This window comes from Xenia sp. Carnegie-2017, unplaced genomic scaffold (assembly GCF_021976095.1).
Source record: "Xenia sp. Carnegie-2017 unplaced genomic scaffold, XeniaSp_v1 HiC_scaffold_25, whole genome shotgun sequence".
Classification (NCBI taxonomy): domain Eukaryota; kingdom Metazoa; phylum Cnidaria; class Anthozoa; order Malacalcyonacea; family Xeniidae; genus Xenia; species Xenia sp. Carnegie-2017.
In genome coordinates, this window is record NW_025813488.1 from 2815610 (window position 1) to 2828093 (window position 12484).

Below are 12484 nucleotides of genomic sequence, written 5' to 3' on the forward strand. Positions count from 1 at the left end.
TTTGATCCATCATTATCTCTCTTATCCTAATTTCATGTTCATTGTATATTATTATCCCGCATGGAGCACCATATCAATAAAGATTCATTATTATTTCCCTTCCAAACTACGTACAATAACTACAATTTGAAAAGACAGTGAAAAATATCACTCTACAAAATAATTCTAGGAGTCTGGTCAAAAATTTACAATATACGAAAACGCTCACAGTTTGCTAAAAGTGATGAGAAATTTCACAAGCTTTGAACACTAGAAACAAAAACATACGATGTCTTTTATGTACAAATGTCGATATGCTGTACCAGCATATAGGAAATCAAGAAATGCATTTGTGACTTCAATAAAGTCAGATCGTCAAATGCATATCCTCCGCAAATTATGTGGCGTATCTTTGCGTCCATTCCTTAGCGATTCTGTCGTGTTCGGCACGATTCGTTTGGTATTGGGTAGCAATGCTACCAACGAGAGGATCGTCTAAAAATAAAGACCAAACCCATTTACTCTCTTCATAATCGCAGTGACTTCTCCCAAGCAGGAGGAAAAGACCTAGCTGGATGAAAAGTCGTGTCATTAACAGAATGAAGAGTTCTGTCACTAACAGAATGAAGAGTTCAGTCACCAGCAGAATGAAGAGTTCTGTCACTAGCAAGATGAAGATTTCTGTCACTAGCAAGATGAAGAGTTCTGTCACTAGCAAGATGAAGATTTCTGTCACTAGCAAGATGAAGAGTTCTTTCACTAGAAAGATGAAGAGTTCTGTCACTAGCAAGATGAAGAGTTCTGTCACTAGCAAGATCAAGAGTTCTGTCACTAGAATGAAGAGTTCTGTCACTAGCAAGATGAAGAGTTCAGTCACTAGCAAGATGAAGATTTCTGTCACAGCAAGATGAAGAGTTCTGTCACTAGCAGAATGAAGAGTTCTGTCACTAGCAACATGAAGAGTTCTGTCACTAGCAAGATGAAGAGTTCTGTCACTAAAAAGATGAAGAGTTCAGTCACTAAAAAGATGAAGAGTTTTGTCACTAAAAAGATGAAGAGTTCTGTCACTAAAAAGATGAAGAGTTCTGTCACTAGCAGAATGAAGAGTTCAGTCACTAGCAAGATGAAAAGTTCTGTCACTAAAAAGATGAAGAGTTCAGTCACTAGCAAGATGAAGAGTTCAGTCACTAGCTAGATGAAGAGTTCTGTCACTAGCAAGATGAAGAGTTCTGTCAGTAGCAAGATGAAGAGTTCTGTCAGTAGCAGAATGAAGAGTTCTGTCAGTAGCAAGATGAAGAGTTCTGTCACTAAAAAGATGAAGAGTTCTCTCACTAGCAGAATGAAGAGTTCAGTCACTAGCAAGATGAAGAGTTCAGTCACTAGCAAGATGAAGAGTTCAGTCACTAGCAAGATGAAGAGTTCTGTCACTAGCAAGATGAAGAGTTCTGTCACTAGCAAGATGAAGAGTTCTGTCACTAGCAGAATGAAGAGTTCTGTCACTAGTAGAATGAAGAGTTCTGTCACTAGAAAGATGAAGAGTTCAGTCACAAGCAAGATGAAGAGTTCTGTCACTAGCAGAATGAAGAGTTCTGTCACTAGCAAGATGAAGAGTTCTGTCACTAGTAAAATGAAGAATCTTGTCGGGCATATTTGAAGAATGGAAGTGTGTGCACTTCATGTAAATTACAACATAATGAAAGTGTTCTATGACTTACTAGTGCAACATATTGGGTCAAAAAACTTGCACCCAGAAAATACCTGGATTGCAATCAGTCAGCAAAGAGCATATAGAGAGCAGTACTTTAGAAATTGTCAACGCTGGACTCCAACTATCTTTAAAAATATCCAAGCATATTTGGCCCTGTAAGAAAATTTTAGAAAGTCCTTCACTTATAAAACAAAGTGTGGTTCTAAGGCAAAGGTCGTATGTACTCGGTTCAACGTAATGATTTTTGATAGCTAATGAACGGTTAAAAGCTTATCAATAAAAGGATCAAAAAAATCATAGGAAAACTCATTTTCAATCTTTTAGCTAAACAAAACACTCGCGAATTATATACCTGGCTGTTGATATTACAATGGTAGATTCTTGTGCGAAAAGTCACCTGAAATGAGCAAATAATGGAATTTTAATGAAAAGCATTCAATTGACGCTTTTGTCAGCATTAAATATAGCAATGCTAAAGGACTTAGAATATAGCCGTCATTTACTGGTGAATCTAAGGTACGCGTGCCTGTTCGATGGAGTTGCGTTGATGAAAAGATAATAAAATGCTGTTTTATGTTGCACGACAATAATAGAAATACAAGTAGAAACAACAGCAATGAGGTCACACTTTACAAGATTTGTATCTATATAAGAACGCGCTTTTTTCGAAGGCTGTTGTTTCCCGAAACCCGAATAACATCGTCCGAATGTAGATGTAAGAAAACAGCATGAGCTTACCCAAGCTTGACAGGAGGTCAAAATGTCACGGAGGATAAACACTAAGGCAATTCGAAGTTACTCTCGAATATTGGCCGTATATCATACTTGGCCTCATCATCTCATGTGCGGCAAAACAAACCGCTTAAGACATGAACGGTAATTTTCTCACAAAGGCAAGGCAATGAAGTGTCCAAAAACATTTGTATTTATAAGAATTGTTTTTTTAGAAAATTAAAAGCGATTAAGAGCACTGATGAATGATGATCTTTCATGAGAGGTCAACATCAATCAGCATTTGGGAAAAGTCGCGCAAATCTTAAACTTTAGGGCATAAGGAATAAAGGGCACGGAGTAACTGAAGTTATTCAACTCTTCAAATTGAAGAATACGCTTTGATCGTTTTTATAAGTGCGAGCGACATAAATCGAAGCAGAAATCGATGACCGTCGTTGGCTGCAACATTTACTAACAACAGGGTATGTGAAATTGACCAAGTGTTCAGCGCAAGTAATAAAGTATTTCATCTCTGATAAAGTGACAAAGTAACGATATATTGTTCAAAAAACTTGTGCACGTCAAGCAAGACATACAAAAGACATTTTATGTAAAATATAGAACTTATGCCATTTTAATACACCATGAGATTATGCCTTAAACATGTTTCCATAACATATTTAACAGCTTTTGAAAAGCAGTAAACGCAGTTAGTTCACAAACACATTTGCTTCAAAACCTTAGAATTGTTTCGTTTTGTTATCAAACACGCAAATGATATAAAAGAAAGCTTTATGTATACCTTAGGTGGTTTGTACGGATAATCTGGAGGAAAGTGTATATCGAGGAAAAAAACTCCACGTTCGTAGACTGATCCAGGAGGACCCATGATTGTAGATACCCATTCGTAAATATTGTCTCCCTTCGGCGCTGCACTAAAATTGATAAAAAAGAATAGGAAAATTTCTAACAGATTTATATATTTTGAAATGTACAGAGCAACCTGCACATTTCAAAATTCGTAGGCAGATTGAATTTGGGCCCGCTAATCTCAATAAAAGAAGAATATGTTGTCCCGATGCTTGCCCTGAGCCAAACCATTTCGATAAACGTTTTGTTTTCCTGTCACTTAGTTTCGACGTTGCGTCAAATGAAGACGTTTATAAGAAAAAAAAACTCCAGTCAGTTTAATCAAACAAAGGCTATAATATAATAAATTTATAATTTTATAAATACACAACTCTTGTTAAAAAGTTGAGCTATACAACGAGATAGCTCATAAATAGATGAAATGATATTTTATATTGACACTCAATGACAAAAACGGGCTTAAGCATTTAATGATATAAACGCTGCCGTCTTATTAAACCACGACAGTCCAATTTGTCTATCGTACAGAAAAAACTTATATGGCGCGTACGTGATCCCTCGATCATTATAGGGAAAATTGTGTGTTAAAAACCGTTCGTGTAATTGTATTCTAAAGTGATTATGTGCAAATGCCTTATCAGACTCTGAGAACAAACACACTCAGACATTATAAAGAGAAATGAACGTAGTAGGAATTGTATCCTTCCCATCGAGCATCCTAATCATACAAACTGCCATAGATTTCTCGAATAAACACAGAATATATTCACAGTAATTCGACAATAATCCGTATTTTGGTCTCCTTTTGTATGAAATTCAAAGCCTCTCCGCCAGAGCTTCGAAACTTTTACTATTATTTGTGGCGTTACTCTAAGTGCATAAAAAAACGAGAAAATCTACTAAACCCAATTCTCGGTGCGAATATACAACGCTTTATGAAATGCGTTCTTTCAGTAAATGCCCAGGGCTAAAGACAAGTTTGTCGCAAAAACCAAATTTGATGAAAGCCGACTTTTCGCAGCTTTCTCTAAGAATGATTGTAGCGTTTTGCCTATAGCAATAGGACTTTCCTCCATGTCAGTTCATTTTGAAAGCAGGTTAGAAAAGATGCGTGTATTTAATATGACATATCATCGCTTATGAGATACTCGGAGAAATGACCAAAACCTTACGTCCTTGCCACACAATTGACCTGTGTGAGTACTATATCAAGCCTTTTGATGTTCATTTATATACCACACACATCCAAATTATAAAGGTATTCACCACCAAAAGAAAATGAACAGTTTGTCGGGACGAAATATCGTGAGCTGGTATGCAATACTTGAAGCTGTCGGGCATTTTATTGTTCCGGGTATTGAGGCTGAAATAATTTATTAAAGTAACACTTTCCTATGAATATGGAGCCTATATATTTCAGTGAATATACACTAACCTGCAATTTGGTGGAGGATCTAAAGTGATATCAGCCAATTCCCTTTGAATTCTAGATTAAAAGATGTGAAAAAACTTTAGGAAATATGTTATGCATATCAACGCTAATAGACGACAAGTTGAACTGTTTAAATTCAATGGACATGACATGTGCATGCAGAGTTTACTTTAAACACAATGGCGACCGCGGTCTAATGGCTTAACTATTCACTCGCTTTTCTCTACTCTCCGAAGGCGCAAGAGCTTCAAAAAACCTTCATTTGAAAGAGAACGGAAAGCTCTATGTAGCTGTGTTAAAATGGTATCGTTTCCTGAACCAGCTTATGTGTGTTAAGAGTTCAAAGTTAAGATGCAAATGAGGGCGTCATTCGAACCAACTGCAAGAGCTTTGTGTGATTAAACTTTAACATAAGCTCTTCTTGCGTTCAATATAAACACAAATCTAGAACACCAATGCCTTAATCTTTTAGCAAATGACGTTCATGTTTCTCGAAGCCATATTAGAAATGCCAGACACCGTCGACAGTACCTTTTGGCCGCAGTGGAACGGGTCTTGGGTGCTCTAGTGCCGCTAGCTTTCGACTCTTTCCTCTGGGTAGTTACTCTGGATGTTCTACTACTACTGCCTTGTTCCTCATTCGATTCATCATTACCTCTGGAAGGATCTTGCCCATTCAGCATCTTTATGGCTTCGTTTAATATCACCCCGATAACACTGATGACTGATACGGAAAGTTGAAATTATCTCCTTGCCCAACTTCTTCTTTAGAAACCGAAATCCAAAGTCTTGTCAGTGGCCAGACGGCAAAAATAATGAACTTTGCTGTGAAAATGCTAGATGTAGAACTTAAACGGCACCCAATTATCCGTAGAATTACCGTGGTTCCTGACGAGTCAAGAATTGAAGAGAATTGTACGTGCTGTTTCACTTCAAATTTAGAAAGTAAATTCTAATGTAACGCACACACGCACACACACCAAGGACCCGCAGTCGACTTCGAATAACGATTAGCGAGCACAACAAAACCACAGCCAAACCATACGACAAAGAATGACTTGAAAAGTAGAACTAATGTGAATGAACAGGCCTTTAATCCCTGTGGCAGATCTTATACACTTATGCGAAGAATACTTGATACGGCTGGACTTGAGCCCAAACGCCTTGTCTCGGGAATGCCTGTCAATTCACGATGTCATCAAGCAGTGGACCAATTAACAGAATAATGACATGCAGCCCTTGAGCTGTGGTCTCCTATGTATACCGTAATCGCGTTGTCCAATCCTGTAAGACAGAGATCAAATATTGAATTAATTTGGAAGTGCGCGAGGTATTACTTTACACCTTTGTCGTGTTAAATGTTCAAGATTGTCGCGTGTAATTCTATTGTAATAATCGGTAATGCTTCGTCGTTTTTATGGCAAAATTTCTAGGATGAAATTCGACAACATACTTCCAAATTTCTCACGTTTTTTCGGTAAACAATTGCAACAATATCAATTTTAATGTGTGGCAATTTGACGCTGAAGTACCCGTTCTAATTGGTATTGAATTTTCGGGAAAATATCATAGTATACTTGGTTGTCAATTGAACCCTTCTTTCTTGGTTTTCTTATCACTCGTCGTAATTTAGCTTCTCGAGATAGCGTAGGATCTTTAACAGGCGGTGTGAATTTTTCTGTCTTCAAATTGTCTTCAAATAATAAAAGATACGGCAAAATACACACCGCTTGACGAAGATCCTACGCTGTCCCGAGAAGCTAAATTACAACGACTGTGAGAAAACTAAAAAGGGTTCAATTGACAACCAGGTATACGATGATATTGAATTATTATGATGTTGGGCTGCTGCATGGGAATACATCTATAGCTAAGTAAAAATTACTTCGCCAGTAACCATTACAAAACAAAAAAAAATGTTCTTGATATCAAGTGGCTTTTGCCTATATTCATACTCTTTCTGGTATAGATCAAGATAGCGTGCGTTTCCAACTGCGACATTTTTAAATAGCAACCTCTTATTTTAGGGTATTGTCGATTAAGAGAAAATATTTGTAAAATTTCAAGTATAATGCTACAGTGAGACACAAAACGTCCTAAGAAATTAGGCAATTTAGCATAGTAATGCACCAAAAATATGCAAGAAGACTTTGTGCAATTACTTTAACGACGTTCAACCGGCTACATGACCTAAAAAGGACACGGAAAATCAATGAACGCACGTGCACATTCGAACTGATGTCACGGCTCATTCGAACTTTAAAATTTCACGAAATATGCGTGCTAAACACTTATAAAAATAAGCACATATTTACCTTCGTGATGTCTCGGACCGTCTTCGTAAATACTCGGATTTTTTGATTGCGCAACTGTGTTTTGGGGACGTGTCAACAAAAGGCTTGCCAACTAGACAAAACAACATTGAAATTGAAAATTATTCCAGTTGTTTCGAGCTGGAAAAGCTATAGAAATTGTCAAGAGATGGAGCTAAAAACGGTTATTCTAATTGGTGGACCGCAAAAAGGTAAACTTAGCTGTTTTAATCATATCTACATTTAATTTAATTTAGCTGTTTTAACTTATGTAAACAGTGCTCGATCACTGAACTTAAGTCTAAATTGTTCAAAGTACAGGTCAACTGGTTGAAGACCCTATGACCATTCAATAGAAATATGCTGTGCATGTTTTTTTCATCTTATTTTTAAATACTGATGTAATATTTATATTGCCAGCGTGTATTTTGCAATCATAGGCTACGTTCTGTTTTGTAAACGATTCAATTGTTTTCATAGGAACAAGATTTCGACCGTTGTCGCTCGAGTTGCCCAAACCATTATTCCCTATAGCAGGCTGTCCTCTAATTCAACACCACATGGAGGCATGCTGCAAGGTACAACACGTATATATCTCAGCATAATTATCTCTTTTCAAAAACTGATAAATTTTCAACAGTTTCCTAAAAATATCTCATTTACACAAGGTACCCAACATGAAAGAGATCATCTTGATTGGCTATTACCAACAAAACGAGTCATTGTCAAGGTTTATTGCATCCATGCAACAAGAATACAAAATACCTGTCCGGTAAGGATTTTAGGTGATTATAATGATTTCCAAGAATGCAAAGGGCTCTCAACACAAGTTTACGCTACATTTTCTAGCTATTTACAAGAATTCCAACCCTTGGGAACAGTTGGTGGTCTATATCATTTTCGAGACCAAATCATGCTTGGAAATCCTGATGCGCTTATTGTCCTTTATGCTGACATAAGCTCGGACTTTCCACTTAAAGAAATGTGGGAATTCCACAAAGCACACAATCATGGCAAACACACAGTCTTGGGAACAGAGGTATTTGGCAATGAAATGATACAAGCAGACAATATGACGTATGTCAAATGACAATTTATCTATGCAATGTACAGTCAAACAGTTTTATTATGGTCTGTCAACATTTTGATGTATTTTAATTGGGTTTTTTTCCTGTTAAAGTCTGCCCCAAATCAAGCTTCCGATAATGGTGTTATGGTTGAGGACCCAAAAACTCATCAAGTAGGTGGACATCTTTCTAATTATTGTTGTTTTAATTCATGACTTTCTTGTTTGTTGTACATTAGCTGTGTTCAATATTGTAAACACAAAGAGGACATGTTCATTATGGCATCTAATGTCACACAAATAAGACCAAAAACGCTACTGTAGCAGCAAGTTTACATGACTCTAAGTTTTACAACGAAACAGCATATTTTGAATATAGTACAGCACACTTCAGCACTTGAACTTGACTTTCAAAGGTTAGTTTTTAACTTTGAAAACTGTCAAAGACCACTGTCAAATTACTAAAACAAACTTAAAACCATGTCTTAAAATGTTAATTCAAATTAACCACGACTTCCATGAAAAGCATTTTAGTTAAACTCATGTTTACCAATTGTGCAGTTACTACATTATGTGGAGAAGCCAGAGACTTATGTGAGCAGTTTAATTAACTGTGGAGCTTACATTTTTTCCCCAACAATATTCAATGCACTGAAAGCCTTAAGAGAAAGAAATGTTGAACAATCTAGGTAGGTTTCAGCAAATAACCAGTTAATTTGATGCAAAAGCTTTACAAATAACAAATTATTTAACCTACTAGCGAACAAGTGAATACAAACAATGTTGGCAGAATCATGATGGGCGAGCAATTGATGCCATATCTAGCAGGACAATCTCTCGTGTATGTTTTCAAAACGGACAACTTCTGGACAGTGTTGAAGAGTGCAGGGTATGAAATGCACAAAATCAGTACACCAACAAAATGAAGACTGTAGAATATAATCTAAATGACCTGCATCAAATATAGGTCAGCAATATTCGCGAACAAAAACTTCTTAGATTTGTATAAAACAGCACATCCTAAACGTCTCACCTCAAATGATGAAAACAAACCAACAATAATAGGTAGGTCGTAACTCGTATAAGTTGTACGAACTTTTACCATACATAAGATATCTATCGTCGTATCTGTCGAGTTATTTCAACACAGTAATCTGATAAATACGATCCAAAGTATTTTTCATTATTTCAGGAGATGTTTACATCCATTCCACAGCAACTATTGATCATTCAGCTGTCGTATGTATTGATTTTCCCACATATTCAAACTTCGAACTTCTCCTTGCACGTGAAAATATTTATGAGAGTGAAATACTTCATTTCAGATTGGACCAAATGTATCAATAGGCAGTGGGGTAATTATTGGGCCTGGTACTAGAATTAAAGATGCTATCATTTTGGATAAAGCAGAAATCAGGGTAATAGAAATCAAAAGGAGATGATTCCTTTCAGAAAATTATCTTACAATCACAAAAGCAGCACAAAAATCTGTTTTTAATTTATATAACATACATAGATCAGAGTCAGAAACAGTCCAATTTGATTTGCATAAATTGATCAACAGAGAGCTATCAAATTACAGCTAAGCTATTTGAAACTTGCAATTAAAATAATACAATCATAGGTCTTCCACATCATCTAAAGTTGCCAGCAACTATATCAATCGTTTTACTATAAACTTACTGAACTTGACTTTCTAGGAACATTGCTGTATTTTGTACAGTATAGTTGGCTGGAATTGTGTGATTGGTGCATGGTCCAGGATTGAAGGCACCAAATTTGAACCCAATCCCAATGAACCACATGCTCGTTTGGCAAGCGAATCCTTGTTTCAAAAAGATGGACGCTTGATCGCATCCACCACAGTCCTTGGTAAAAAAGTCAATTTGCTAGTTGATCATCTCTTGACTATAGTTTAACATCATTAGATAACACTTCTGATTACTAGGTCGCAATGTCACAATCAATCCTGAGCTTGTGATCCGAAACTCCATCGTTCTACCTTACAAGGAAATTTCATCAAGCTTCAAGAATGAAATTATCTTATGAAATCATGATTTTCTTTACTTGCAACACGATGAAGCAGATGTTCTATACAATGCCAGCTTTTCTTTAAGAAGACTTCTACTGCAATACATATGATATAAATCATGGTTGAAGAACCACAAAGATAGCCCTTGAAGAAATTTTTGATGTTGACATTTAGACATAATTCATTATGAATTTGATAAACCAAATGAAATATATATTACAAATTAAAAACTGAAAAGAGTCCTTATCATTGTCCATGTATTATCAGTGTCATAAAATAACAGAAATAACTAAATATATATCAAAAAAATCCAACATTTTATAGCATTACACCAGTTAAGTATGTATTTTTTCACAAATACTAAGAATAAATTAACAAACAAACATATTTATTACAAAGTCCATCAGGCTTGAGTGTAAAATTACATCATATCTGGTCCTCTGTTGAACACATTAAGGATAATAAGGCAAATGTGAAAGAAATATCTGCACTAACCATCACCAAACCAACATCATACAATTTACAGACTTCAAAGTCTGCACATGGACAAAAAAATGTAAGAACTATTGAAAAATTACAAAGATCTAAAAGATACTCTCCTCCGGGTATGAGCTGTAAAATAAAATACATGTGTAAAAGAATAATTTGACATAAATTAAATTTGCAACGAAAGGCAATTTATTCACCATAGTAATGTTGTTTCCATTTAGCAAGATCTGATCCAACTTTGTAACTCTGCGACCTTCGCTCGTGTTCTCACTGAAATAAAGTTTTTCAAAGTCACAACAAAAGTGAGTTGTAAAGTATTTTTATAACTTTCCCTTACAATTCTGTTACGTCCTCCAGTACCATATCTTGAGATCGCTGTTAAGGTTGTATTATTATTTTATATCGCACAAAAGATATCCAAAGTTCAATATCTGCAATTGTTTGAAATAATAAAAAACTATCAATTTAAAGTAAGCAATATTGACAGTCTATGACTTTTTATGATCAATTTCGCATTGTTTCATCTTCTGCAATAATCAATTATTGTTACTAATCAACTAATTAAGTTAATTTACGCCAATTTGGGTTACATTTGCTTGACAATTGACAGCACGTGTTACTTTTTGGCTAGGAAGGATACTGACGAAATCATCAAAGCCAAGAAGAATTCCCACAATCTCTTTATCGCTCTTCATTATAATGTGAATTTTGGATCCAACGCATTTGTCGATCAGCTCTAATCCATGAAATATAACAATTCTGTCAATTCACATGTTTATAGTAAAGTCGGATTATCAACTATCAACCTTATCGAGTCTTTCAAGTGATCATGCACGGACATCACATCAAATTTAGCAAAGAATGAAAAACAAGCCAAATAACAAAGATCACTTTAAAAAGAAACTGTCTAAACAATACTTACCCAACGGCAACAACTGAGAAGTCGGATTCGCCATGTTGTTCATAAGATGTAGTTACAGTAGTAATTGAGACCATCGTGTGAGGGGGACATACTTGATAATGAGGGGAAAGATTGAAACCATGTTTTGTATGTAGTGCAAGTCCTTTTATGAAAAAGTATAATAATATATCATTGTTTGTGTACTTATATTAATAGATTTTGAGATATTTCTTGGCTGTTGATTGCAATGCAGTTTATCTTATTTAAATTGCAGTGAAAAAAGTGTAATTTCAGTTGCTGCAAGTAGCTGAAGATTATCTGTAAATACTGTAACCTGATTGGCTGAAAAGACTGAAAGTCAAACAAGCGCTTTTTTCAATTTTTCAATTCAACAAGAAACATGGCGGCATTTGTAAGCAAAACGACTTCCACAATTTCAATGGTGTGAAGTTCGAGAATTACAGAACAATGCAAAGAATAAAGCACAAAAGCAGGTAATGTTTTTTTGGCGAATGTTTATAATAGTTGGGACACGCAACCAGGCTTTTCTGAAGCGATAGAGAAAGACTAATTCTTGAATTACGAAGCGAAACAGTCTCGGCCAGAGCAAGATAGCGTTCTGCGAAATATGTCGAAGAATATTATTACCAAGTATTAGTATATAGTTTCTACTGAAATTATGGTAAAAAATTCAATTCAAGGCTCATTTTTAACGGCTCAAACTCTTCCTTTGGACTTGCTTTAAAAAACTCCCTCTTGCGTGTTTATCCATAATTTCCCTCGGAAACTAGAATATTGCGTAACTTTTTGAAAATGCTAGAAAATTGGAAAAAGTTAGAAAAAGTATAAAAAACATGCATTATTTCAAGAGGGTAACAAATGTTTACATGTATGGCTAATAATGGCGGGCACGAGATAATTTTCACACCAAGAATAATTCATCACCTAAATCTTCTTCATCTCTGACTTGAACCCCAATAA

The 12484-nt window shown here is 35.6% G+C and overlaps 3 protein-coding genes across 5 annotated transcripts in view; 1 reads left to right on the forward strand and 2 right to left on the reverse strand.

Annotated features, from left to right (window-relative positions):
* Positions 1 to 73: 73 nt before the first annotated feature.
* Positions 74 to 9371, reverse strand: LOC124453610 (ubiquitin-conjugating enzyme E2 E1-like). 2 transcript variants are annotated; one of them, XM_047004402.1, is made up of 8 exons: positions 9115 to 9371; positions 7019 to 7109; positions 5235 to 5987; positions 4707 to 4757; positions 3204 to 3336; positions 2040 to 2084; positions 1738 to 1840; positions 74 to 474 (listed from the first exon to the last, which is right to left on the reverse strand). In XM_047004402.1, exons 3-8 carry the CDS (start codon positions 5384 to 5386, stop codon positions 377 to 379), a joined length of 582 nt encoding a protein of 193 aa, XP_046860358.1. In that variant the 5' UTR covers positions 5387 to 5987; positions 7019 to 7109; positions 9115 to 9371; the 3' UTR covers positions 74 to 376. The 2 variants fall into 2 exon arrangements, with proteins under 2 accessions (XP_046860358.1, XP_046860359.1); XM_047004403.1 differs by having other exon boundaries at positions 388 to 474; positions 1695 to 1840.
* Positions 7051 to 10359, forward strand: LOC124453604 (mannose-1-phosphate guanyltransferase alpha-B-like). The gene is made up of 12 exons (XM_047004395.1): positions 7051 to 7227; positions 7496 to 7593; positions 7684 to 7787; positions 7865 to 8054; positions 8196 to 8255; positions 8643 to 8770; positions 8842 to 8970; positions 9049 to 9146; positions 9274 to 9320; positions 9407 to 9499; positions 9782 to 9953; positions 10030 to 10359. The coding sequence occupies exons 1-12, from the start codon at positions 7185 to 7187 to the stop codon at positions 10128 to 10130; spliced, it is 1263 nt and encodes a 420-aa protein (XP_046860351.1). The 5' UTR covers positions 7051 to 7184; the 3' UTR covers positions 10131 to 10359.
* LOC124453612 (U6 snRNA-associated Sm-like protein LSm5) overlaps positions 10357 to 12484 on the reverse strand; it is a 28755-nt gene continuing 26627 nt past the window's right edge. Inside the window, exons 4-9 of one of the 2 annotated variants that reach the window (XM_047004406.1) lie at positions 11525 to 11567; positions 11243 to 11338; positions 10940 to 10967; positions 10800 to 10872; positions 10709 to 10725; positions 10357 to 10553 (exon numbers count right to left, since the gene is read on the reverse strand). In XM_047004406.1, the coding sequence (XP_046860362.1) occupies positions 10535 to 10553; positions 10709 to 10725; positions 10800 to 10872; positions 10940 to 10967; positions 11243 to 11338; positions 11525 to 11567 (276 nt within the window). In that variant the 3' untranslated portion in view covers positions 10357 to 10534. Of the gene's footprint in view, positions 10554 to 10708; positions 10726 to 10799; positions 10873 to 10939; positions 10968 to 11242; positions 11339 to 11524; positions 11573 to 12484 lie in introns of both variants that reach the window. The other variant, XM_047004407.1, reaches the window with a different exon arrangement.

Bases quoted from the DNA above. Each gene is read 5' to 3' on its own strand.
- LOC124453610 (XM_047004402.1), bottom strand. From the start codon at position 5,386: ATGCTGAATGGGCAAGATCCTTCCAGAGGTAATGATGAATCGAATGAG. The intron at 1,841-2,039 runs GTATATAATTCG...ATTTTCTTACAG, and splicing joins ATTGTAATATCAACAGCCAG to GGCCAAATATGCTTGGATAT. The intron at 475-1,737 runs GTATTTTCTGGG...CTTTATTTTTAG, and splicing joins GCTGACTGATTGCAATCCAG to ACGATCCTCTCGTTGGTAGC.
- LOC124453604 (XM_047004395.1), top strand. From the start codon at position 7,185: ATGGAGCTAAAAACGGTTATTCTAATTGGTGGACCGCAAAAAG. The intron at 7,594-7,683 runs GTACAACACGTA...CATTTACACAAG, and splicing joins ACATGGAGGCATGCTGCAAG to GTACCCAACATGAAAGAGAT. The intron at 9,321-9,406 runs GTATGTATTGAT...ACTTCATTTCAG, and splicing joins CTATTGATCATTCAGCTGTC to ATTGGACCAAATGTATCAAT.